The 24,112-nt window shown below is 41.0% G+C and overlaps 1 protein-coding gene across 2 annotated transcripts in view; it reads left to right on the top strand.

The window, feature by feature from the left end:
• Window positions 1–3,462: 3,462 nt before the first annotated feature.
• The window catches only part of LOC134418554 (bifunctional heparan sulfate N-deacetylase/N-sulfotransferase 3), a 52,205-nt gene continuing 31,555 nt past the window's right edge, over window positions 3,463–24,112 (top strand). Inside the window, exons 1-2 of one of the 2 annotated variants that reach the window (XM_063157016.1) lie at window positions 3,463–3,616; window positions 9,937–11,054. In XM_063157016.1, the coding sequence (XP_063013086.1) occupies window positions 10,083–11,054 (972 nt within the window). In that variant the 5' untranslated portion in view covers window positions 3,463–3,616; window positions 9,937–10,082. Of the gene's footprint in view, window positions 3,617–4,161; window positions 4,247–9,936; window positions 11,055–24,112 lie in introns of those variants that run through there. The other variant, XM_063157017.1, reaches the window with a different exon arrangement.

Below are 24,112 nucleotides of genomic sequence, written 5' to 3' on the forward strand. Positions count from 1 at the left end.
AGAAGTTTTAATTGCATATTACTTTCTTTAAAAGGGCAAAGATGCTGTAGACTCTTAACTGTGCTTATAGCGACTGTTTCTTTTTAATTTTCTTTCATCCCCATTATCCTTTTCCTGTAACAAATTTCAATATTGCTAAGGAGCTTTCACTCAAATTGACATACATTCAAAACAACTCACTAAAATTAATACATTCTGAGTCACCGCTGCTTTTTTTTTTTTTTTGTATATTTATTAACTTGGAACCTCTGAACCTGATATAATGGGAAGGAAGAGTCTTTTCACTCTTTTCATAAGCAAATTTCCTGGTAAATTGCAACAGAAAATGCTCAGTCCTCCTCATTAATGGATCCGTCTTAGACTTCACATGGCATGACTTGAGCAGTAATGGGTGGGTTTGCAGCTTGCAACAGACACACCTAATGAATTCCTGAGCTGCCCATTTGATCATTGTACAAGATGACAATTGTCTCGATACCCTGATTAACATGGAACAAAACATATTTATAACAATAGTTTATTCTAAGCCTGGAGATAAAAGCGTCTTGCTGCTCCCAAGCAGGCAGCGCCCACGGCATGTAATTAGCAACTTCCTTCCACTGGTTTGAAAGGTATTACTGCAATGTATGCAGATAGTGGGATTTTTTTAGGCTAGGGTATTGAAAATTAAATACAAAGTTGTGAAAAGGAACAATAAGTGGGTTTTCCATCTGAAAGATAGTGGCTTTATAGGGAAAAATCCATAAGTGTGGCTGGCTTCCTGTGTTGTTTGCTAGAGAATAGTCCTTACACACTTCACAAGTGAAGGTTATTGTAATAACAATACTGGGAAAATGTAGTTCAGTTATAAACTTGAACAGTGTTGGGGTTTTTTTCTTCTCTGACATAGCCTCTTAGCTGATTACATTTTTGACCACAAGCATTTCTTAAATCTTAGGCCACGTTTTTCTCCTCATTATATTGATGAAATGTGTAAAGAAAACCTTTCCCAGTTTAACAAGTTTGTGATTAATCCAAAGGGCATTTTAAATCTACAGTAAGTTTGCCTTTTGACTGGTAGCATTTATAATAGCTTTAAAAAAGTAATCATGAAATTACTAATAACAGGCAATTGCCTTGATGCTCCTTGCTTTCAAATACCTATCTCAATTTAATTGCTTCTTGCAAGAAAATTCTAACAAAAATAATACAAATAAAAATGAGTGTTTGGTTAAAAGACATCTCTAAACTTGGAAATAGCAAGACTGGATAAAGTATTTCTTTCTTAATGGAAAAGTGTTGTTATTACAAGTAACACTCCAAACCATGACCTTTCTGATGTGCAGTATAATCAGTCTGTCCATTCTATGAGCAGTTTGTGCTGGGAGTTGTAGTAATGATCACCATACCAAAAATAAGCAAATTTTGCACAGGTTTGAGTGGGACTAAGAGTTCATTTGCAGATGTAGAACCATGTGATGGTTAGAACTGTTTCCTGCAGTAATTGCCTGAAATTAGTGAGACCCTGAGACAAGGTGGGATTCAGTTCATTTGAGGAAGAGAGGTTGCTGATGATGCACAAGGACATCGTTCAGGTGAAGACTTCAGTTGGAAGAAAAACATGAAAGGGAAAGGGAGCATTTATGTGTAGAGGCCAGCATTAACAAATGCAGAAAGCTGAGTCCTTAGTTCATGGTGGAGAGTAGCAGTTGTCTAGATGTGTCTCTGTTTGCCTGCAGTTCAGTAGGTTTTCCTCTTCCCTAATTTCTTGTCTGGATTTACTACTCATTTTCCTATTTTTTTGAGAAGTGCTGTGTGCCAGGCAGAAATCTTGGCCAAAAGTGCAGTCAGCGGTGCCTTAAGATGTATTTCTCTAAGAATGGCTAAGACATCACTCCCAGTTCAGGCTGCACTGACAGCTCGAGAGCAAAAAACCTGAAAAGAAAGATGAAAGTTGTTAATATTCCTACCAGGAGGGCTCAGTGCTGCAGCTGCTGATGTGCAGTGCTGCCGCCCTCAGCTGTGAGGTGTCTGGCACATCTCTGTGAGCAACCAAGTGCTTCTGAGGACAGGTGCTCTCCAGGTTTCTGACCAGGCTGGCCAGTGATAACCTAAAAACAGCTGCTCAGAGAGAAGGATAGGAGGGAAAATGTGGCTTTGAACTCACAGCTGAGAATTTCGGGCACTTGTGACTGACTTCCACCCCATGCTTCCTAGCCTGTTGTAGGAAAAGTCCGTCATAATAGAGAGTCCCCAAAACAAGACTGTGTCAGGATATTCACCTAGTTGAGAAGCTTAATCGGGGAGGAAGTCCCTTTCTGGAGAATACTGAGAGGGCAACAGGATTTCAGATTGACTCTCTATTCCAGGGATTAATAACCTCACACATAGTAAGCCCTTGTGACGAGTTCTCTTTTCTACGCTAAGTCTAGCTTATGGACCTTGTACTGTTTTGTAGTCTAGAAGACAGTAAAATTTGGGGTATTTTGTGTGTCATGAGAATAAAAGGGAGTAAAAGAGGAGAAAGTAAATAACAGTATTCCTGAATTAAGAGCTGTAAATTCTCCTGATGTTTGGAAAAGCAACATTCAGGTGGCTGTAGCTTTTCTCCTTAAGTTTTTGCCTTGAGTTAGTCACAGAGAGGAAGGTTTGGACAGACAAGCAGTCAGTGATGGAGTTAATCCGATGTATTGAACTGTCAGCCATTAGGTGAGCTAACAATCACTGGGCAATTGTGAGGTAAATTAGCTAGATCAAGAGGGCACTTGTAAAATTTATTCATTTTATTTCCCATTTGTGAAAGCTAATTTAGTTCACACAGGGAATCGTAACTCCTTCACCTGTAGTAATGGAGCAGTTCCATCTTCAGAGCGAGGGATGCAGGGTGTCAGTGAAAAATACAGTGGGACTAACTGTGTTTAACATAGGGTTAGAAAATTCAATAAAGAAAAGCAGCGAGGCTGCAAACACGTTAACTGGCATTCTCTCAAGATTTTAACCCTACGTTGTCTTGACAAAATATAATTGACCTCACGGAATTTCCACCCTTGTGTGCTACCTTTAGACCGGCTCAGAAATCGGCCATACCTAAAGCTGCACCGACAGCGAGAGATTTGGCGGGAGGGTGTGACTTAAACTTCGCCTCAGCGCGACTGCAGCAGGGGCTTCCTAAATTGGTTTTGGAGGAGAAAAAAAGATTTTTTTTTTAATCATACTTTATTTAAGACACGGACTAAGAATCCCACAAGTGAGGCGGCGGCGGCCCCCGTGTGGGAGGGGGGCGCCGCAGGTGCCGTGAGGGGCGGGCGCCTCGGGCCGCTGCGTGCGGGCGCAGCCTGAGGGCGCGGGGCCGCAGCCGCCCCCGGCCCGGCCGAGCCCCGGAGGAGGGCGGGCGATGTGGGAGGCGGCGCGGCGGAGCCCCCGCCCGCCCCTCGCCGGCGAGCGCGGCTCCTCCTCCGGGAGGGCGCGGCGAGGCTGCCGGGCGGTGCTGCACCCCCGGCGGCAGCCCCGCCGCACCTCCGCGCCCCGGGCGGCTCCGTGCCCCGGCGCCTCTCCCGGAGCAGGCTCTTCGGAGGGCACAGACGGCGGCGGGATCTGAGGCACCTCGCGGGGACATGCCGGCGGAGCGCGCCCGGAGGTAACGAGCGGGGCGGGCGGTGCCCGCGGGCCCGGCGCAGCGAAGCCGCTCAGCTCTGCGCCCGCCGGCTCCGTGCCCCCGGCAAAGTTGTGCCCGAGCCACCCGCAGGCTCCCGCTTCAATGCAGGCACTGCCCGGGCCGGGAGCGCGGCGGGACGGGGCGGCTGCCGGCACTGAGGCTCCCGCTGCCGAGGCAGCGTTTGCGGGATTGTTCTGTAGGCTTTCTTGGGGTTTGGGTTTGTTTTTCTTGTTTCCCGGCGCACTGAGCATCTGCCTGGCGCGGTCCCCGCAGCAGCCCTTCAGGGGCTGGGCTTTTCCCGTTCGCTCTCCTCGCGGAGCTGTTCAGCGGGATGCTGTTGCCCTCTAGTGTCTGTGGGAATTGGTTATGGCTCTGTTGGGGCACAGAATTAGCCAGCCTAGTGCAGTAATTATTCATAACTTCGGGTGGTTGTAGCTGCTTGGATTCCCCAAATCCTGTCAGAAATTGATGTATGCTGCTGCTCGGTTCAGCTGTCATGTGCAGCCCTCGGGAAATGGCAGAAAACTTGTATATTACTCAATTCGATGCCTGATATGCTGGATAATTGCTTCAGGTTTTGGTGTGGTGGGGTTTTCTCTTCCTAATGGAATGGTAAGTGAAAGAAAGAGGGTTTCTCTCACTGTCAGCATCCCCAGTCAGGTGTCATGGAAGAACTGGTTCTGAACTCTGCCTTATTATTAACTCTTTACACTTGGCAGTTGTGGGAGAAAGGAGAGGGGAAGTAAGTGTATGGTCATGGACCAGACGGTGTGCTGGACATTTATCTCAGACACCTTGAACAAATCATTTGCTCTTTAGATAGTGATACTTTTGCAATTGCTGAAAAGTAACAGCGTTTATCTCAGAAAAATTGTGTGATGTCAAGAGCTTTAAGGTATTTCTGTACAAAGTGTTGTAGAAGGCAAAGGGTAATTTGAAGACTAAACTAAACTTTTGTGTTCTGTTGAAGTCTTTACAACCTTCTTTTAAACGTTTTTAAACGTTGTATATTTAATATTTATAAATATTTTTCCTTGACAAACTGTAATGCTTGAATCCCTATCCTATAAGGGTCTCTAGTACTGCATTAAGCAATGCAGCATGGAGGTTAGGATACCGCAGGTACAGTAGAAACTACAAACTGCTTACCTGAAGGACTTGAAAAAGAATTTCTGTCCATCAGAATTGCTGTGCTGCCTGAACCATTCCCTTTTTTTCTAACAGCTATGAGGGAATGTAAACCTTTCAATAATCACACATTCCAGGGTTTGTTATGTGATACTAAAGGGTTTCAAAGGCTTCCCTTGACAGCTCATGTCTCATATCACCTTTTTACGAGTTGAAAATGTCTTTTTAATATGCAGTTGTAAGGTCTCATTCTCAGCCTGGATTTACTCATTTGAGCTGTTAATGCTTGAATATTTTAGTCAGTAATGTTGTAAGTAGGGGTACTCAGAGGTTATTTTGGTGTTTTCATAACTGATTTAAAAGTCTGAGCCTTGCTGTTCACTCCAGGTTTGGTTGTATATCCAAAGATTTCCAATTTAGTAACACTAAAATGACTTCAGAATATTTCCTGTGAAGTTGTATTTCATAGTGAGTGGCCAGAGCAGACCTTTATGTTCAGAGCAGTTAAGCAGCATTCTAATCAGTAGAGATTTAAATGTCTGTAGTAAAATGCTTAACAATATGCCTCCTTTTCTTCTGCTCTTTGTTTAAAGCATTTAAAACTCATTTTTCATGTAATGCATCCCCAGCATGTCACCAGCACTGTGGTAGTGTCCAGGCTGGTAAAGAACAGAATGGGAATATAGTGATGGGGATTATTAGAAGAAAGTTATTAAAAATATGTCTCTAGATAAATGTAGTATGCCTCAATAATATTGATGACTACTCAGTCCAGAACTTTTTAGTAGTTCTTGATGAAAAGGGTTTTTGTTACCCTTTAAGAGTATGTTTTTTACCTTTAAGTATGACCCAACTTTATTGTTTCTAATCAAGGCTCGCAGTAAACAGTTGCCCTAGCACAGGCCTGAGGTAAGACTAAACCAGAGTTTTCTTACTGGGCTTTGATAAATTTGATCTGATAAATTGAGAACAATTTCTTGCTTATGTATGGATATTTTAGTTGAGCCCATTGCTTTAATCTTGGTATTAGGACAGCAGAAAAAAGTTGTTTGTCATTTTAAAAATTGTGTTGATACTCATGATTCAACTTTGTCAGATATTTTTTAAGATTATGTGCACTTTTATGTGCCTGTGCAGTTTCTGGATTGAGAACCTCTGTGAAGAATTTAGTAGGCTGCATTTCCAGCCTGTATTGTCTTGTGGAAGAGTTTCCATGAGGGTTATCAGGGGGAAATGATTTACAGAAGCCAAGAATTTGGTCATTTATGCTTAGCAATGAAACAACAAACTAAAGAAAGCTGCAAGTGGTAGGAACTCACTTATGGTGTCCTTTGGGTCTTTGGGATTCCTCACAGTATTTGTTCTATGATCAGTGCTACTTTGGTAGTGAATTTAAAAACCCTGAAACAGCAAGCAGAGCAAGTTATAAACCCCCCAAACCAATCCAAATTGAAGATCTCTATTCAAATGCATCTGTTTCATGCTGGCTGCCTGCAGATGCCTATAATTGTGACTGCCCAGCAGTATGTTCAGAATGGTAAATCTACTGCTTAATAAGGTGATATTTCTTTCCTGTACCAGGAAGATTTTCACATGAGCAGGTTCTGGGCTGCAGAAACCATTTCTGCAGCCAATGACAAGAGCATTGAGCCTTGCTGTCTGTGTTCATAACAAAATGCAAAACTTGCTTCCATGACTCAGCTTTCTCTCAGCAAGATCTTCTCCATAGAGAGTCTGTAAGTTAAAAACCAAATTCTGAATATTCAAAGATGCTAATTTTCACCTTAAGAGAGCATTTTGATACCTCCTGCTTTGAGCAGTAGAGGTAAAAGGTCCTGGTCTGAATTTTAACACAGTGGCATGAAAATGTAAAATAGGAGATCAAATGCAGGTTCTTCTAAAGAAATAAAGTTCTACATAGAAAAACAAACAGGCAAATTTTATTGCTTCAAACCATGGAAAAATACCACATAAGTTATTTTATAGGTAAAATTTATTGCAACATCAGCATTACAGAACTTTGGATTTATTAATATCAGATTCCTATTTTCAGGTGATTTGAAGTGATTTGGGGTACAGGTATATTCCTCTGTCACTGAATTCCACATGGCTGTAGAAATCAAAAAGAGCTGAGACTGCTGATGCAGGCAGCTCTATGGTCAGCTCTATCTATGGTCAGCTCTATCTATGGGTGTTTTTCATGTTTTTTTCACTGAAACAATGCTAACAAGCTTGAACTCTTGTGAAGACTTTCTAGACTCTGTTTTTTTTTTTTTAATTTAAGCCTTTTTCTTATTCTTAGATATTTTTTATTGATGTTGATGTTATCACGACTTCTCCTTTCTTTGGTAAATATTGCATTCTTTGGTCATGAAAGGAAGACTCCTCAAGCACTCCTCTTCTGAAATGCTGCTTCTCACAGCTTACTCACTGTAGGTACATTGAGAATTGCCCTTTTTGTCTGGTTATACTGTAGGAAATGATAGCAAGCAGGGAGCATCTTCCCCGAAGCCACTTCTAGAGATGTGATAAAGGTCACTGTCATGATCTCCATAGGTCCCTCAGTGTGTGGTGTGGTGAATCCCAAGGATGTCACGGTCAAGGGGGTGCATTGTGAGTTGTTTTAGCATGCTGCTGTAATACAGCACTAGAGTATCCAGCAAGGACTATTGCTCAGGGGAAAATGCTGCTGTCCCTCGAGGAAAGCAACTGTACCTTGTCAAGGCTTTGAGACTGTTGATATTGTAAAATGCATGTTCTCTTTGACATTTTTGTTTTCTTCTTTCTGTGTTCTTTGGAACTCCTGCCATGCAAACCAGTCCTTAAGCAAGTGAAAATTACCTAAGCCTCAAGCTGATACTAGAGAGTGTGAGAGTGTGCATTTAAACCTCGTGCCTTGCTCTGTTGCATCCCAATTCCTGACTGCCTTCAGCAGGGAGTGTGCCAAGCCTAGCTGTGTCCTGTGCCTCAGAGAATTCCTCATTCCTCACAGTCGAACCTCACATCTGTCTTGGCAGGTCCAGCCACTCCTCCGTACAGCTGCACTCTGTAGCCCCAGGGGGCACCTGCAATTAGGAGCCAGGATACAATGACAGGGCTTTTCTTGAAGAAAACACGGGTGTCTGGGCTGGCTCCAGATTTTCCTCTCTAAGGAATGGCATTAGGAACCGTGTCCTTGCTGCAAATGTTTCTTGGGTTGCAACCCTTGTGAAATATCCTGTTCAAACAGCTCTGTCTCATCAGCCCTTCCTTGCTGTGAGCTTAGGTCAGTGTCAATTCTCATTTTTTCTGTATATAGACCAGCCAGATCTGTGGTTATCAAAGAGAAATAGGTGTGTGTACAGCTTTTCTGCAGAATGCAGTCAGTGTTAAATTTAGGCACTAAAATTATGTGTTTCTTGGCATTCAGGCAGCTGAATTGGAAATGCAAAATGAAGAGAACCCTTCGTGTGTGTAATGAAAAATCGTCTGTCTGGAAACCTCTCCCTGGTGTTAACTCATTCAGGATAAAGCTTCTCTTTGTCACCTGACTTGTTACCATGTTAAATAGCTCTGTTATGCCATCCAGACTGATATTCTTGAAGCTAGTGTGGCAAGGATTGGACGTTGCAGTTATTAAGAATGTTGAGTTCTTCTGAAGGTACCTTCATATTGTTGCTTGGTCTTTATACATAAGGTAAAACCCAGAAAGTTGGAGTTATGTTATTTTGGTCTAACACTAATTAGTGAGCCTGGGTGAAAGGCTGGTCTCCTGCCCAAAAGCTTTGAGTTTGTGCTGCTGCAGGTAAGGTTCAAGGCTGAATTTAAGGCTTCCCAGAAGAGGAGGGGTTGATAAACAGTTATCTGTGAGTAGAAGGTGAGGAGACTAAAATCCATCTAAAGCAGAATCTATCCAGACAGAAGGAATCTTGCTCTGAATCTTAACTATGAATGAGACAGCTCTCGGCACTTGCTGGTCATGCTGAATTTTGCAGTTTTGATGAATAGAATGACTTGGAGTTTTTCTCCCTTCATCTGATTTTTCTCGTTTATTATTACTTTATGCTCATCATGACACTAGGAAGATCTGTCTTCACGGTTTAATTAAATTTCTGGACATGACATAGGTATTGTTAAGTATATAATTTTTTTTAGCCTTTTTGAAAATCTGGAGTGAAAGACCAGTTTGCTTACAATGTAGGATTAAAAAAAAACCCAACCAGGAATGGAAGGATTAACCTCTCAGTATGGAAATGACCACATTAATGCCACACGTTATCCTAATCCCATTTCCAAATGGGCCTGGGTGCAAACTACACTGAAGTTACAGTGGCATGTTCTAGATCTTGACACACTAAATATTTTTTAAAATCTGCTTTGAATCTTTGTTTATGACTTATGATCATTATTTTATGCTTGTCACACCAGCCAGTTGTTTTACTAGGGAGTTTTGACAGCAGTTGTACTGCTGGTTTGAAAAATTACTCTTTCCTTAAGTACAAGATAGAACATGAGTATATCCTTAGGTGATCTGCATGTTAGGTTCAACTTTTGATTTATTACTTTCTCTTTTCAAATGTAAGAGCTTGATTGTTCTATGGGTTTTTTTAATGCAAAGAAATGCTTCTAACAGCTTACAAATCCACAGTCCAGAAAAATGCTTTGTTTTCCTCTAATGTTGCAGGAAGCAAGTTTTGCTTAAAAAAATTCCTCTAATAGATGTAATATAGAGTGTATCAGTACATGTTTGTACAGCAGTTAAGATGTGCATGTTCTTGCTTCTTTGAAAAACTAATACAAGATAGAATTTGTTTAATCATGTTGCCCCAGCTTTTTACAGGTTATAAATTTTCTTCAATACTTTGGTTGTTAGCAGTTGTCTACTTGGAGTTAACTTTTATCTTTAGGTTAAAAGAATTTCTAAAACACTGTAAATACTTTCCTTTTATGTCTTGCTTTTCAGTGCCTCTGCCTCCTTTATTTGATCCTCTGAGTTGAGGAACCTATGAGATTTAGAGACCTTCAAATGCACATGGCAAGTAGTGGGAGCAGAAAAAATATGTTATTGCAAAATGTTGAGCTGTTGGTCTCCAAACGTCTGGCTGGCAGTGATTTCTTTGCTCCCCATTAGTTTAAGCAGATGATTCTTCACAAGGTGGTGTCTCATTTAAATCTCTGATTTTCTTTTCTTCTAGACTGTACCTTCAGTAAAGCTCTGTGGAAGATAGATGTGTGTGCTGCAATGGTGACATAAATATTCCAGAGGACTGGAACAAGTTGTTGAGAATCTGTGTTTGTTTTTCATGCTGCTGTTGAGAGCTGTCTAAGGCAAGTAAACACCATGAGTTTTATCCTGAAACTTCACAGACATTTTCAGAGAACAGTAATTTTGCTGGCCACTTTTTGTATGGTGAGCATAGTTATTTCTGCCTACTACTTGTATAATGGCTACAAACAGGAAAATGAACTCCCTGAAACCTCTTCAGAAGTGGAATGTGGTGATGCTCAACTGTTGCCTTACAAGCTGATGGAGGTGAAGACCATGAAGCCTGTTGATCCCCTGAGGACAGACCTTGTAGTGCTGGTGTTTGTGGAAAGCCAGTACTCAGCATTAGGCCAAGATATCATAACCATTCTGGAATCTAGCAGGTTTCAGTTTCACATTGAGATTGCATCTGGGAAAGGTGACCTCCCGGTGCTTATAGACAAGAGCAAAGGCAAGTACGCTCTCATAGTGTATGAGAACATTCTTAAGTACGTGAACATGGACTCGTGGAACAGAGGCCTTCTAGATAAGTACTGCATAGAATATGGTGTGGGTGTGATCGGATTTCACAAAGGCAATGAGAACAGCTTGCAGAGCTTTCAGTGGAAGGGTTTTCCTTTCCATGTCCACAGCAATCTGGGTATTAAGGACTGTTGCATTAACCCTCATTCCCCACTGCTCCATGTGACTAAACCTTCTAAGCTTGAGAAGGGGCCCTTGCTTGGAAATGACTGGGCTGTTTTCCAGATTAATCACACAACTTATCAACCAGTGATATTTGCAAAAGTAAAGACGTCAGAAAGCCTTTCTCCACCTGCTGCTCTCTATGCCACAGTAATTCATGACTTGGGGCTCCACGATGGGATTCAACGAGTCCTTTTCGGCAATAACTTGAATTTTTGGCTGCACAAGCTGATTTTCATAGATGCCATCTCTTTCCTCTCTGCAAAGAAGCTCACACTGTCCTTGGATAGGTACATTCTGGTTGACATAGATGATATCTTCGTTGGCAAGGATGGAACAAGGATGAACACCAACGATGTGCAGGTAAAGTATGTGCACAAAATAATGGTCATTACAGCAACGTGATTTTTGTAATCTGAAAGTGGGTAGTTGTTCATACTTGGAACTTCAGGGCTCCACCCTGGAGCTGTTCATATTTAATGCATGTGTGGAGAGTTTTACAAGCAGGAAGTAAATGCAGTGAGCAACAATAAATGTCAGCATAAACTTTGAAGAGTGGACAGGGTTACTGGCTGTTTGAAATAGTTGGGATGTCAGGAGTTGCTTGCAGCATTTCACCTCTCTCATCTCTAATTTATGGCACTTGCTTGCAAGGAGGGTTTGTGTTATTCATGGTCTTAAAAGCTCATTCTGTCACTAAATGACTTGACAATTTCCATTTTTATGTTTAGAGTTGTGCATTCCTGAAGGTCCTTTTCCACTCTCTTGTGCTGTTCAAGTGAGGTGATAGTTGTTGGTCAGTAGAGCTAACTAATCTTAACATTATTTCTTCCTATAATTATTTCTTCTGTGCTTTTTGTGAGGAGTGTTGTCCCAAATCAGGTAGTAGGTGGTCACCTTTCTCAGCTTGGTCTAGAAGCTAATAATCTGTATCATACTGATTGTTGCCCTAATTGTGCTAAAAATAAGGGAGAATGTTTTCTTAGAACTTGGTTAGTGGAATGAGGAACTGCAAGAAGGAAAGACGAGGACAGCACTGCGTGCAGTGAGTTATTTTTGTTTCATTTTTAACCATGTTTTTGGGTTTTTTCAGTGTTAATATATATGTCAAGCTACAGCAGCTCTGCGTACAGTGCTTCCTTAAACAAAAGGCTTGACCCTGGAGTTCAACTTTTAATTTGCTTTAAAATTGCAGCATATGCTCTTTTCCGAAACATCCTCTGTACACGCAATTGTAAATGAGATTTGCCTCCTTGTTAAGTGGGTGCTTTCCTTAGGCAAACAAATCAGGTGGGAGAGAACAGAAATCAAGGTGAAGCTTCTAAATGGTTTTCCTGTGGAGAGTGCAATGGCAGTGTTTGAATTAGATAAGGGAGCATGCTTGGAGAATCTCCTAAATGCAAACTCAGGTGGCAGGAAAAGGGTCAGATCTGACAAACATCTCTGGCAGAACGTGTGTTGTTCTCCAGCAGCACCACTTTCTGGTAACAAAGTGAGTGAAACAAAGCCTGAATAAATCCATCACTGTGTTGTGCAACAGCAGTCGGAGACAGCATGTTTTGTATTGTTTCTCTTTGTAAGTGACACCTTAGGATTGTCATTTTAAAATAAGTTAGGGTATTAAATTGCCAGAGTTATATACCAGAAACAGGAGACTATTGAGACAAATTTGATTACAGCAGATACAGAAGGATAAACCATATTGTTTGGGAAAATAATTTGCAGTATGTCAGAAAGCAATCTTCCCAAAATAAAACTGTCAAATTAAATAGAAGTAATATCAAAGTGGAAATAACTTTTAAGTAGGATAATTTCTTTTATACAGGACTGTGTTCTGAAACAATGGAACCTAAAAAAAGTGTTCCCTTCTGATTCTTCATCTACTTGTAGTTAAAATGTTGTATTAAACATGTTGTTAGGGCTGTCAGATGCGATGCATCTTCATTACTATTAATACCAAAGGAGTTATCCTCGGTGGCACAATGACATGTGGAAGGAATGAAACAAAATCAATTTGCAGTAGTTAGAAATACATTATTGTAAAGTGAATTTGCAGATAAATGACATCTCATTAAAGAGGAGTTTTACTGAGTTCTGCTGCAGTGACTGTGACGGAGAATTGGGTGCTACTAGTGTGAAAAGAGGTTCTAAATGTAGACTTTGTATCCTTTCAGTACTCAAGATTAGCTCATTTCCACCAAGCTTACATTTTAACTACTGGCAGTACAGAATTAAGGAGGATTGTCTTTTGTGATTTAATTTTGTTTGACATATCTCCTTGATAATATTTTCTGGATATACTCAACAGCTGCTAGGGCTGTGAGCTGGAGAAGAGTCAGGTGAGTGTTTCTACAAGTATTCTATTAATGCTAATCATTCTCAAACTTCAGGAGTCTCCCAAGACCTCTAGGGTTGGTTCTGGCTGCTCTGTGGATAGGATGGAGTTCAGAAACTGGAAGGTTAATGCAGAACCAGTAGCAAAACTCAGGTGGTCATCTGCTCTAAACCCCTTGCTCAAGCTGGGCCATGGCCAGGTGCCTTTTGAGTGTCTCCAAGGAGAGAGATCCTGACTGCATGTAAGATCATGGTTTCAAAGGAATTTCTTCTTTAGATATCTAAAATAGATTTCCAGAGTGGCCAGAATAATTAATATGTGAGGGCTTAACCCATTAAAGCTTAACTTCCCTCTCCTTTAAACTATGTGAATTGGAGTTAAGTACATAGAAAAATTACTATTTTAAGGTTTAGTGGTAATATTGTAGCAGTGTTATATATTGAGCTCATAAGACGTCAGATTAAAAGCAGGCTTTCCAAAATGAGTGTCTTCTGTACCTCTGAAGAGGAGGCAAAGTGGTGCTACTTCAGCTGGAGTACCTATAGTGTCAGGAACACAAGTGTAAAGAGTCCTTCCGAAAATGTTTTACAAACATAGTTTATCCACCTAAATTCTGTTGTAAATGCTTTGTTTTGTTAAACAGCAGATTAAGTTTATTCTAGTTTCACCACAGCTTCTTCAATTACAAACAAAACTAGAAGGACCCCAACAACTTGAAACAGTGGTTGAGATTCTTTGAATAAGTACCTGTGAGAGACTTGCCAGTCTGTGTGTAACATCTGGGCTGATGGAACACAGTTCTTCGATGTGAGATAAGGAGTAGCTGTCACTGTGCATCAACAATTACCATCCATCCTTATATTTATGTACTTTATCTTCCTCTGGTAAAAGAGAAATAATGGAAGAGAATGTTTCCATGGTCTAATTGCCTCCCACTTTGAAAATAAGCTCGGTAATAATCAACTCAACATTCATTTTTCAGTGGTTTTTTTCTCTCCTATTGTCTGTCAGGCAGGAGGGACCATTAGGCTGTGACAATGTTATATTTTATTTTCCTTGTTTCTTTTAGAAAGACTTAAGAGCATGTGCAGTGCAAATAATTCATTTAAATGGACATACAGAGAAAAATCTATCTAGATATCCATAGAATAAGTTTATCTTAATAGACCGTGATTGTCCTGGCTGACAGTCTACTAATTTAATATCTTCTTTTGTTAGAGTTACTCTTGGTGAAAATTTTATTACTGTAAAGCATTGAGATTTTTCAAGGGAGAAGCAGATGATGAAAGAGGGGAAATTAAATGTGGGTTTTTTTCCTGATGACAGTTTATTCTGTGCTGGTGGTCTAGGCCATGCACCTTTCCCTTCGGTTCCCCAATATCTGCACTTGCTGGAGTTCCATGAGAGTTAATCACATTTTTCAAATGAAAAATTAGAACACTACCAAATTATTTTGTCCTAATAATTAGCTGTTTGAGCTCCTCTTGACTGCCTGGTCCTTTGTGTGCTTTTCAAAAGAAACTGAAGTCAGGATGGGGATCTCTTCAGGTAAGCCTAACCTTTTTCTATACCTGTAGTTATTCTTTATAATTGCCAAGGAAAAATCTTCATATTAACCATATCCATTATTGAAAGGGGCTGGTAGATCCTTATGTATCATTCTGGTTTGGGAGTGCTTGAGCAGTGCATCTGTTAGTGTATGTGTGCATGGCAGTGGGCAGTACAAGGCTCAGGCTGCAGTCTCCCAGCACTAACACTGGAGAAAAGAGCTGTGATAAACATCGTTCTGCTAATGGAGAGGGTTCAGCCAAAAGGAATCAGTTCCTAGCCCTTCAGTCTCCATCCAGTGTCTCATCTTGCCTGGATGTTGAGGTTTATAAGGCAGACACCTCTAATGGAGCTACTCCTGTAAATTCCCACAGTAGACATAAACACAGAAAAACAGCTGATCTTCAGGGAGGCCCTGGTTAAGTGAATTGCACCTTAAAAGTATGTGGCCTTGTTCATAAATTGTTTCCAGAGTGCCTGCCATCAAAAATAAACATTTCTATTTGGTTGGATCAGTCCTCTTCCATTTTCCATAGCCAGTGCTGTCACTTCTTTGTTGCTTTCTTAGTCACATTGGTGGCCTAACCTTTTGTTTAATATAGTTCTGTTTAATAATAGATTTCCCCACTAAGAGCTAATTGTATATTCCCTTGTATTAAATTCATCCACATTACTCAGCACTGCTTAAATTATTGCAGTTATTTAAAACCCATTAAGTATCTTTTCACCCTCTGCAGCATGCATGGAAAGGAACCAGAACTTCCCAAGGCAAAGCAGACCACTTGGCTATAAATTTTAAAAATGCAGTCATTTGGCTGTTCAGCTTTTCGTGCACAAGAATGACCTAAATATTTTCCTTGGAACAGAATTTTCTCTATATATTGTGTTAAGGCAGAAGGACTAAAAGGTTCAGGCAGAAAGCCTGAATTGTCAAGACAAAGGATGGTCCCTGTCACAGGAGCAAGTCTAATTCTCTAAGTTAATTGCTTCTTTATCTGTAGGATCACGTAGAAGGTTATCAGAAAGAAATGACAGATGTGTCATCACATGTGTCAGCTGCAGAACCACTGAGCCATAAATCTTTGCTTCGGGGACGTTAAAAAATCTTTTTAATCACATCTTTAGATTACATGAGAAATTAATGATGATGAACTTCTGTTGGGCTAAATCATTCTGGGTTCCCAGTTGGTTAGCTGTAATACCTGTATACCATTGTGGAATGTGTCTGCTGTGTGTGTGTATACGTTCTTCCTTAATTTGACCTGAAGCTCCTAAGCTATTTCTTACTCACTTGTTGGAAATAGCAGGTAAAAAGTCCATTCAGTTCTTCAGAAGTGCCAAGGAGAAGGAAAATGCCTGACTGGGGTATCTCTGTGGCTGTCTGATGCCCTAGCAAGACTGGTTTACTTGAGCATATTGTGTCAGCTGTAGTAGTGTGGAATATTGCACACTGTGAGACAGTAGAGAGATAGAATTAGATTTCAGAACTAAAATACAACTTTAAAAAAAAGTTATAAAAATTTTCTTACATATTTTATGGGCTGCTACCAGCATATAGTACATTCTACCAGTCAGTCTCCATAACATCTAACTTCTAAAAGCAGTTTGGTTTATGTGCCAGCCTCTGTGAATTTTAGTCTAGTAAGATGAATACAACTGCTGCTCAATAGAGCCCAGCTCTTTCTGTTAAAATCATACTGATGTTTGAAGTTAAAAGCATGATAAAAATCCTCTCCCAGAGCAAGAGGACTGCAGAGGGGCCACAGGGATGCAGGTGAGCTGGTTCTGCTTTGACTGTGACACTTCTACGGCTGCCAGAGCAATGCTGGTAATTCCTCATGGGCCTCTTCCTCCTGTTCTGCACCTGTGTGAGCTGGACACCTCCAAATCCATGGAATAAACTTGGTGCTGAGTTTAATTTAGCAGTTTATCCATGGTGGATTATGACAAAAACCATGCATGCAGTTTTGGGATTGCAGCCCTCATTCCTGTAAATTCAGTGGTTTCCATTAGTTCTGCTTTTGATACAATTCTTGTTTGTTTCATCAGGTATTTTGTGTTTGGTTTTCTTTAAAAATGAATTTCTGTATTTTTTCCCCCTCTGTTTAGTTTTGCAGTACTGGAGTAACTGAATCTGATGGAGTTTTTTTGTTTGGTTTTTAATTGTAGTGCTCTGACACTGTACATGAAAACCTAAAAATGTTTAATGCAGACCTGAGTCTTGAGACAGCAGTATGTCAAGGATTGCACCATCTCCTGCTGTTATAAATTCAGTGGCAGGTAGCTAAGAGAAGAAAAATGCATTTGAGTTGCAGTTTTTTATTGTCAGAGAGACTGCAGAAAGTGTTTCTTGGCATAGTAAATCCCATGAGGTCTTTGAGGGCAAAGAGGCTGATTTGCTTCAAGCTCTTGTACCCCAGCACCTGATCTGACTATTGGTTATACACTCCTTGGTTTCTTCAGGATAGAACCAAAGGAAATCGTGGCTTCTGCAGATCTGCTGGTGCTTTCCCAAGTAAGATGGTGTGCAGTGTGGGCTCAGTCATTTGCATCTTTACAGAAAATCAGAGTAATTTGTTTTGATTTCTAAACTCCCCGTATTTCTCTGTGGTGGTGAACACTTTGCTATCCATAGGCTTAATGTGACAATGGTGTTTTCCTGTTCTCAATGGAGTTTTCAGATTCAAGAGCTCTTTTAAATGCAACTTAAGGAATGACACTCACCTGAGATCAAGTGATCTAACTGAATATTTGGTAATGCTGTTTCTGGTTTTTCCCTTGACTTGATTTATTATGTAGAGATATATTTACTCTTGAGCATAAGGCTTCCTGTGCAAAGAAATCCATAAGAAAGGCTTTTGTCCACCCTGTGTGCCAGCCTGCACTGAGGTAATTCTTGCTTCACAGCCACATGGTTAGCAAAGTCTGTCTTCCTCTGTATACTGAAAAATACACACTTTAGGAATGCAGGTGAGTATTTTCATGGGCATGTGAAAAATATAAAAATGCATGTGATTCTGCAGACTTTGAGTGTTGTCAGCATAACATAAACTCTGCAGTGGTTGGGTCGATCCATCTGGCCATGGAAACAAGAGCTGCTGTCCTGTCAGTCCCTCTCTTTCCTTGGATTGTGAGTTCTGTTGGTCAGAGGCTCTTCTTGTTCAGTGAGAACCTCAATAATACAAACAATAATAATGCATTACAGCTTCCTTGCAGAGCTGCCCTGATTCAGCAGCAGTGTACGAGTGGCTGCTGCAAGATTTATTCTGGGCTTTTTCAGTGACAAGTTAGCCATCCACTTCCTGCTGCTAACAGAACAGAATAAAACTTTCACAGCCAACAAATAAAAACCAAACTGCAGACAGATCTAGAAATCAAAGCCATTAACTGTAAAACATGATAGCAAAAGTGAGCCTTCCTGCATCCTGCTCTTCAGTCACATCAGGGGGCAGTCTGGCGAGGAGACAAAAACGAGAGTGGTAGTCCTAATCTAGTGGGACTGCTATAATTCATTTGTTTCCTTCACAGTACAGCAGCATGGGAAGTGGCCTTGCTTCTCCTGTTGAGTCTGGAGGGGCAGTGCAATGACATGACTGATTCTAGGTGACCATGCTTACAAAACCACGTGAAGGAAAAGCACTTGGTTGGCAGTTTATGTGTAGCCCCTCATGGAATAACAATTCCCTATCTATTTCCAATTCCAGTTTATTTTCTGTGCACAGACCATAAAAACCTTACGACCAATTTTTAGAAGTAGTTACTCTTTAGGAGATTCCTTCTTTCACTTTGCAGTCCTGGAGATGAATTACTGTTGCTCCCTAAAGTGTAGCTTCATATCTGAGATAAGTAATAAATTAAATTTAAAACCACTTTATATTGCAGAAATTATACTGCAATTCATTTGAAAATAGAAACAGTGGTGAGGAGAAATAAAAAAGCCTGTGACTCTGCAGAAGAATACTCCTCAAATCCATTCCAACACAGGTCAGTAAATCCACATGACAAAGGCTCTCCAGAGGAGACAGGTTTGATTTGGTTTAGAAACATTGGTTGCATTTTTGTGGAACTGATAAGCCACAGCTCTTCCTGAAGTTCCCGTTATTTGCCTTTTAGTGTTAGTTATCCTAGGAATAACCCAAGTGTCTCTTCTCCATTTTAAAGTGGACTTGGACTAAAGATACCTCAGACTTGTCTTCAGTAGAGTGCTAATGGCACTCAAAAGGAGGCTGAAAATCAATTCTGCATTTCTATAAAAAAACGTTATTCTGTGCTGCAAGATGTTCCTCTTATCCCTTGTCCTTTCTCACTGCCATGGTAATCCTGAGACTCTCCTAAAACAAGATGAACACTAAAATGTATCTAAGTTTGTAATGTAAGCTGAATTTAAATTCAAACAGTCTATGAAAAATATTTTACATCAGTAGTGAAGTACTTCATTTTACTGACTGAGGAGATTGCTAGCAAGATTGTGCTCAGTTCTTCACTACTGGATTAGAAATATTTGGAGAGTGCTTAGAGACCAGAATAGTCAGGAAACATCTGAGCCAAAAAATGAAAAAATAAAAGCTAAAGAATGCAGTAAGTAACGATGACCAAAGCAGAAAGCAATAGGCTGCAGATGACTGCAGGGTACAAACAGTGAGGATGGATAAAAATATTTAATGTAAGGCGCAGAGATATTTAACTGTAGGCTGAATAGCCAATAAAAGCAGCAGAACAGAGGCTAATATCCAAAAGGAAGTTGAAGGATTATGTAAGTCTTTAAAAATTAGATTTGGCAAAAGAGTATGAAATATGCTATTGCAAGGAATATAATATTGGCAGGGATTTGTATTAAGATATGTTCTCAGTCTCATGCAGTAAATCAAATGCAGAGATCAGTTGGATTCCTGTGTGTTGGTTTGAGGCTGCAAGTGTAGACTTTGCCAGCTGGGATTTTTATCTAGGCATATCTAGCCTTTGTAATCTTGATTTTTAAGAATGCAAGCACTCATGAAAACAGGTAAGGTGTGCATTAACACTTCTAACAAAATCATCCCCCCCCTTTTTACACAGAAGTCTTGGGATTTTCTGCAGTTACATCCTTTAGACTTGGTACTATGTGGAAGCCAATGAAATTGTCAAAGTTCTTATTAACTTGAAATAAGTTATGTTATTTCTGTGTTGGCTGCATATAGTCATGAAAGTATGGCTTGAGAAAAGAGATGTATTTGTTATTTTGTGGAAACTTTCTCTTGGGTTTTTTTTTTTCATACCAATGCTGATGTAACTGGGGAATTTCATTCAGCAGCTTTAGAACCACTCATAAAGAGAAGGAGAAAACCATAAATTGTGACCCTTGACTGGTGAGCAAGCTGAACATTGAATTCCCATCTGTATCTTACCTAGCACTTCAGACAGAGTGAGAAAATGAAAATTTTTTTGTTAAGGATTGTTTTATTCTGTCAGTAAAGATGAAACAGGAAAAGAGCTTTTGGTTTTTCTTAGCTCATCTGAAACATAGGGACAGAGGTAGATAGCTATTTTTATTCACAAAGAGTATTAGAAGCAGAGAAATCTTTTTGGCTCTATTAGGAAAAAAAAAGGAACATCTGAGAAGCATTTGGGAATGAACTGTGACATCGATGCATTGCCCAGCATGTGGAATGATCTTTATTTAATATGCCAGTAATGTGGTAATTTTTCTTGTGCTTTGCTAAGCAGGGAGAGCGACCAGTTCATTTTGGTTGTTGTCTAGATTACAGGGTTTGAGTCTTCATGCTTTTGCACTCTTTGTTCTCCAGTCTGTAGAACTCGGCAATAACTCCAATGCTGTGCTTTAGTCTTACCTGGGGGGAAAAAGTATCAGCTGAGAGGTGAGCAAACCCCAAGGTGTTTCTTTTTGCTTGGTGTCAGCATTTTAGACATAGCTTGCAGTCTCCAATACTTCTTCCAAGGTACCTAAATAGCAGCTTGCTATACCTTGGTATGTGGAGTTGAGTTTTTCTGTAATCATGTAACAGATTTATATTGTTGATGTGGCCATTCTTACTCTGTGGGGAAAAAAAGTATAGAAATTTAAATGGTTTGAATTCTATGTTCATTGGAAAAATATATAAATTTCACTCACTCTTGAGTTCTGATTGTTTACATAATTATGTAGACCAGACTTTGAAATCTTATTTATTTTATATTGTGCTGAGCAGGAAGCACAGCCTGTAGGCCTCTTGGGGATAAGTGAGTCCTAGTTTGTCCAGGCTCAGGCTTTGAGGTCCAGAGAATATTGGCCCTGAAGATAAAAGTAAGGCTGAGGTTTTTCCAGAAGGCCATATTCACATTCTCTTGGATTTGATACATATAACACTGACACTACATTTTTACTTTCATTACCTAAAAAAATGAATTTTTATTTTTTTATTTCCCAGTCCGCCTCTGACAGTCCAGGAATTAAATTGAAAGAGGGTAGAAGTGGAGGGACAGAATGTAAGAAAATGAAGATAGTGCAGAAGGTAGTCTCACACCTGAGGAGTTGCAGCTGTACTGATCACCAAAGATCAGGAACAGCCCTGCCCTTAACAGGCCACAGCTGTGCCCAGTGAGAAGACGAGTGCTACAAAAGAGTGGGTGAGCTGGGTGAGGGGAGAGTTGGAGTTTGTTAGTTGTGTTGTCAAGAAGAAGGAGTCAGTGCTGCAAGGAGCTGCCCATGAGAAGTCACCAAGAAGGTATGGGACTTTTGCGATATGATGACAACAGGTAGATTTATATCGGCCATCAGGAAGGAGAGATTTTTACAGTGAGGGTGGTGAGGCCTTGGCACAGGTTGGCCAGAGAAGCTGTGGTGTCCCCACCCCCTGAAGTGTCCAAGGCCAGGTTGGACAGGGCTTGGAGCAACCTGGTCTAGTGGAAGGTGTCCCTGCCCTTGGCAGGGGGTTGGAGTGAGGTTACTGTTCCTTTCTTATCTGGGTAGGATGTGTGGGAAAGGGAAGGGAAGGAGGTGCATTGGAGACCTGACGTGGAGAGCAGATCCTAGGCAGCAGCATGAAAGGAGCTGTAGGCTATTGCACCTTGGAAAGAGCAGTTTTGGAATCAAATTTGTGATAAGCTGTGTTTTACAGAACATCGCCTTTTGTACACCAGGCATGGTGTGTAGGTAGGCCTGAAGCTGCACCTCTTAGATGTCGGTGCTTTGGGCAGAGTGAGGTGGCCACTGACAAACTTGTCAGAGCAGAGCTGGTGCAGTGCCCCAGCTGCAGCTGCCTGTGCATCAGCTGAGACTGAGCTCTACTGCTCAGATTAGGCCTTGATCTTCTTCCAGAGCTGAGCCTTGCAGGTGTTTGCAGCCACTCACTGCCCGTGGCAGGGTGAGAGGGCCCGCTCAGGGACTGGGATGTGCTGCAGCCCTCCCTGTCCTGCAGCCAGATGTGCTGCTGGGCCTGCTGCCTGCAGTGAGAGCTACAGCTGGAGCTGGCCTGTGAGGGAGCATTAAATAAGGAGCAAATGTGCTGTTGATAATGAATGTGGAGCTGGGAGCTCAGATCACAAGCTGTGTCCTTTCTGAGCTGGGTGACCATAGAATGCATAGAATACATAAAACACATGCCCAGTTGGACGGAACAGCCCATGGCAGTGTTTTATCTGTGACAGAACACTGTGCACCCGTGCAGACTGGATGTGAAGCTGCAGAAGCATGGGCTGGCTAATGAGGGGTGCAGAGGTGTAATGCCTAATGTTTCCTGGGAGCCAGACAAGTGTCAGCACAAATCAAAGAAAAATCCTTAGAATTTAGCTGCTGCTGGTGGGATGCAATGGAGACAAGGCAGACTAAGCAGGTGGCCCAGAAGTGACCTGGAGCAGCATCTGAGGGATGGCCTGTGATGCTCGGGGCTGAGGCAGCTCTGGGGCTGCGTATGACTGCAGCTCAGCTATCAGAGTGCTTCCACTGGCCTAGCAAACCTCACATTGCCTCTCTACAACGTTGCCAGTACAAGAACTTAAAAATACCAAGAGATTATAAATGCATTTTAGAGACACCTGGGTTTTGCTCTGAGTTCTTTTATACTCTGAAAACTCACTTCTTAATACTTGGTGTCACATGAGCATGTCAAGTATTAGGTGAAAACGCAGCCAGCATGGTTTCTATTGAAAGCTATCTGACCAAAATCCACGGGAAAACAGGTAGCAGCAGGGTGTTCTGTTAGTCCTGTTTCAACTGAGCTGGGGTTTTTTTTGGCCTTTAATTAAAAGAAATGCAGGATTTTATTTCCACTAACTGCAAAATAACGAGATTGGGTAGCTGTTTAGTAACAGTAACCTCTTTCATCTAAGTACAGTTTAATTAACAGCTAATAAAGCCGAAGTTCAGAGAGAACCCTGAAAACAGCATGCTAATTACTTGCCTTTATTAAATGCTATTGGCACCAAGTATTTATAACCTTCAAGTTACCTTGCAGTAATTAGCTCAGTTCTCTTTAGCTGGTACCTCAGCCTCCAAGAAGTGAGAAGTTGGTGAAGGAAGTTAGAAGTGTTTCTTAAATCTCTTGGTTGTTCAAATGATTTACCTAGATGAAAGAGCCTAATTACTTGAAAATACATAATTGCACTATCATCAAGATCATTATTGTATGGGGTAAAAAAACTACTCTAAAGGAAGGTGACGTTTAAAACAGTGTATTGTGATGAGAAAACTTTTTGTTGAAATCATTTGAGCAACATTTTCCAAAGTGACTGTATTTTAAGGATCCTTCACTAGACACGTTAATTTGGACCCTGAGGTGAAGTTGTGGCTCCTGAATTTTTTTCTTCTATGGGATGCTAAAAACTTTAGGGGGCACATAATTGGGCTCCAGGCTGATATTTTATTGACACTTAGGGGGAAAATTGGGTTACCTGTTCTCTGCCAGCAAAACACTTTGCAGAAAACACCAAAGGTTTTCTTCGTTTATTTTCTCTTGCTCTCTCTGTAGTGTCAGCTCTGCTAAGAGAGTGCACAAAGACAAATGAAGCTTTCTTGTCCTTTCGTCTGAAGGATAGATAAAATTTTTTTTCAGGTACATCCCTATACCTAAAACAATTATGCTTTCTCCCACGCAGATTAAATGTTTATGGTATTGGGTGTCAAATTGCTAATCTTGGAAATCCAGAAAGAGTAGTCATCATTGCATTTTAATGATGTTCCAAAATACATAATTGATCATGAAGGAATCATTTTTCCTCAGAAGCAAAACAGTCCAATAAAATGCTGATTCCCAGACACTTGGGCTGGACCTTCACTGGGGCTATGTTCTGTTGCTGCTTGTCGTGCTGCTTCCCAGCAGCCCAGGTTCTGCAGGAGGGGGACATTGAGGGAGGCAGGTGCTGTGCCAGTACCTGAGCAGCAGCAGCAGCACTCCCAGAGCAGGGAAAGGCAAAGGGATCTCCCAAAAAGTGCAGAGTGAAAGGACATTGCATCAGTTACAGCTCATTAAACCTCTCTACACCAAGAGCTCCACTCAGAAAATGGCTTTACTTCTGGTTCTTCCTGCTCTTGCAGGGGTTACAGAAGAAATAGAATATGGAAAAA

Source organism: Melospiza melodia, chromosome 5 (assembly GCF_035770615.1).
Source record: "Melospiza melodia melodia isolate bMelMel2 chromosome 5, bMelMel2.pri, whole genome shotgun sequence".
In the NCBI taxonomy this organism is placed as follows: domain Eukaryota; kingdom Metazoa; phylum Chordata; class Aves; order Passeriformes; family Passerellidae; genus Melospiza; species Melospiza melodia.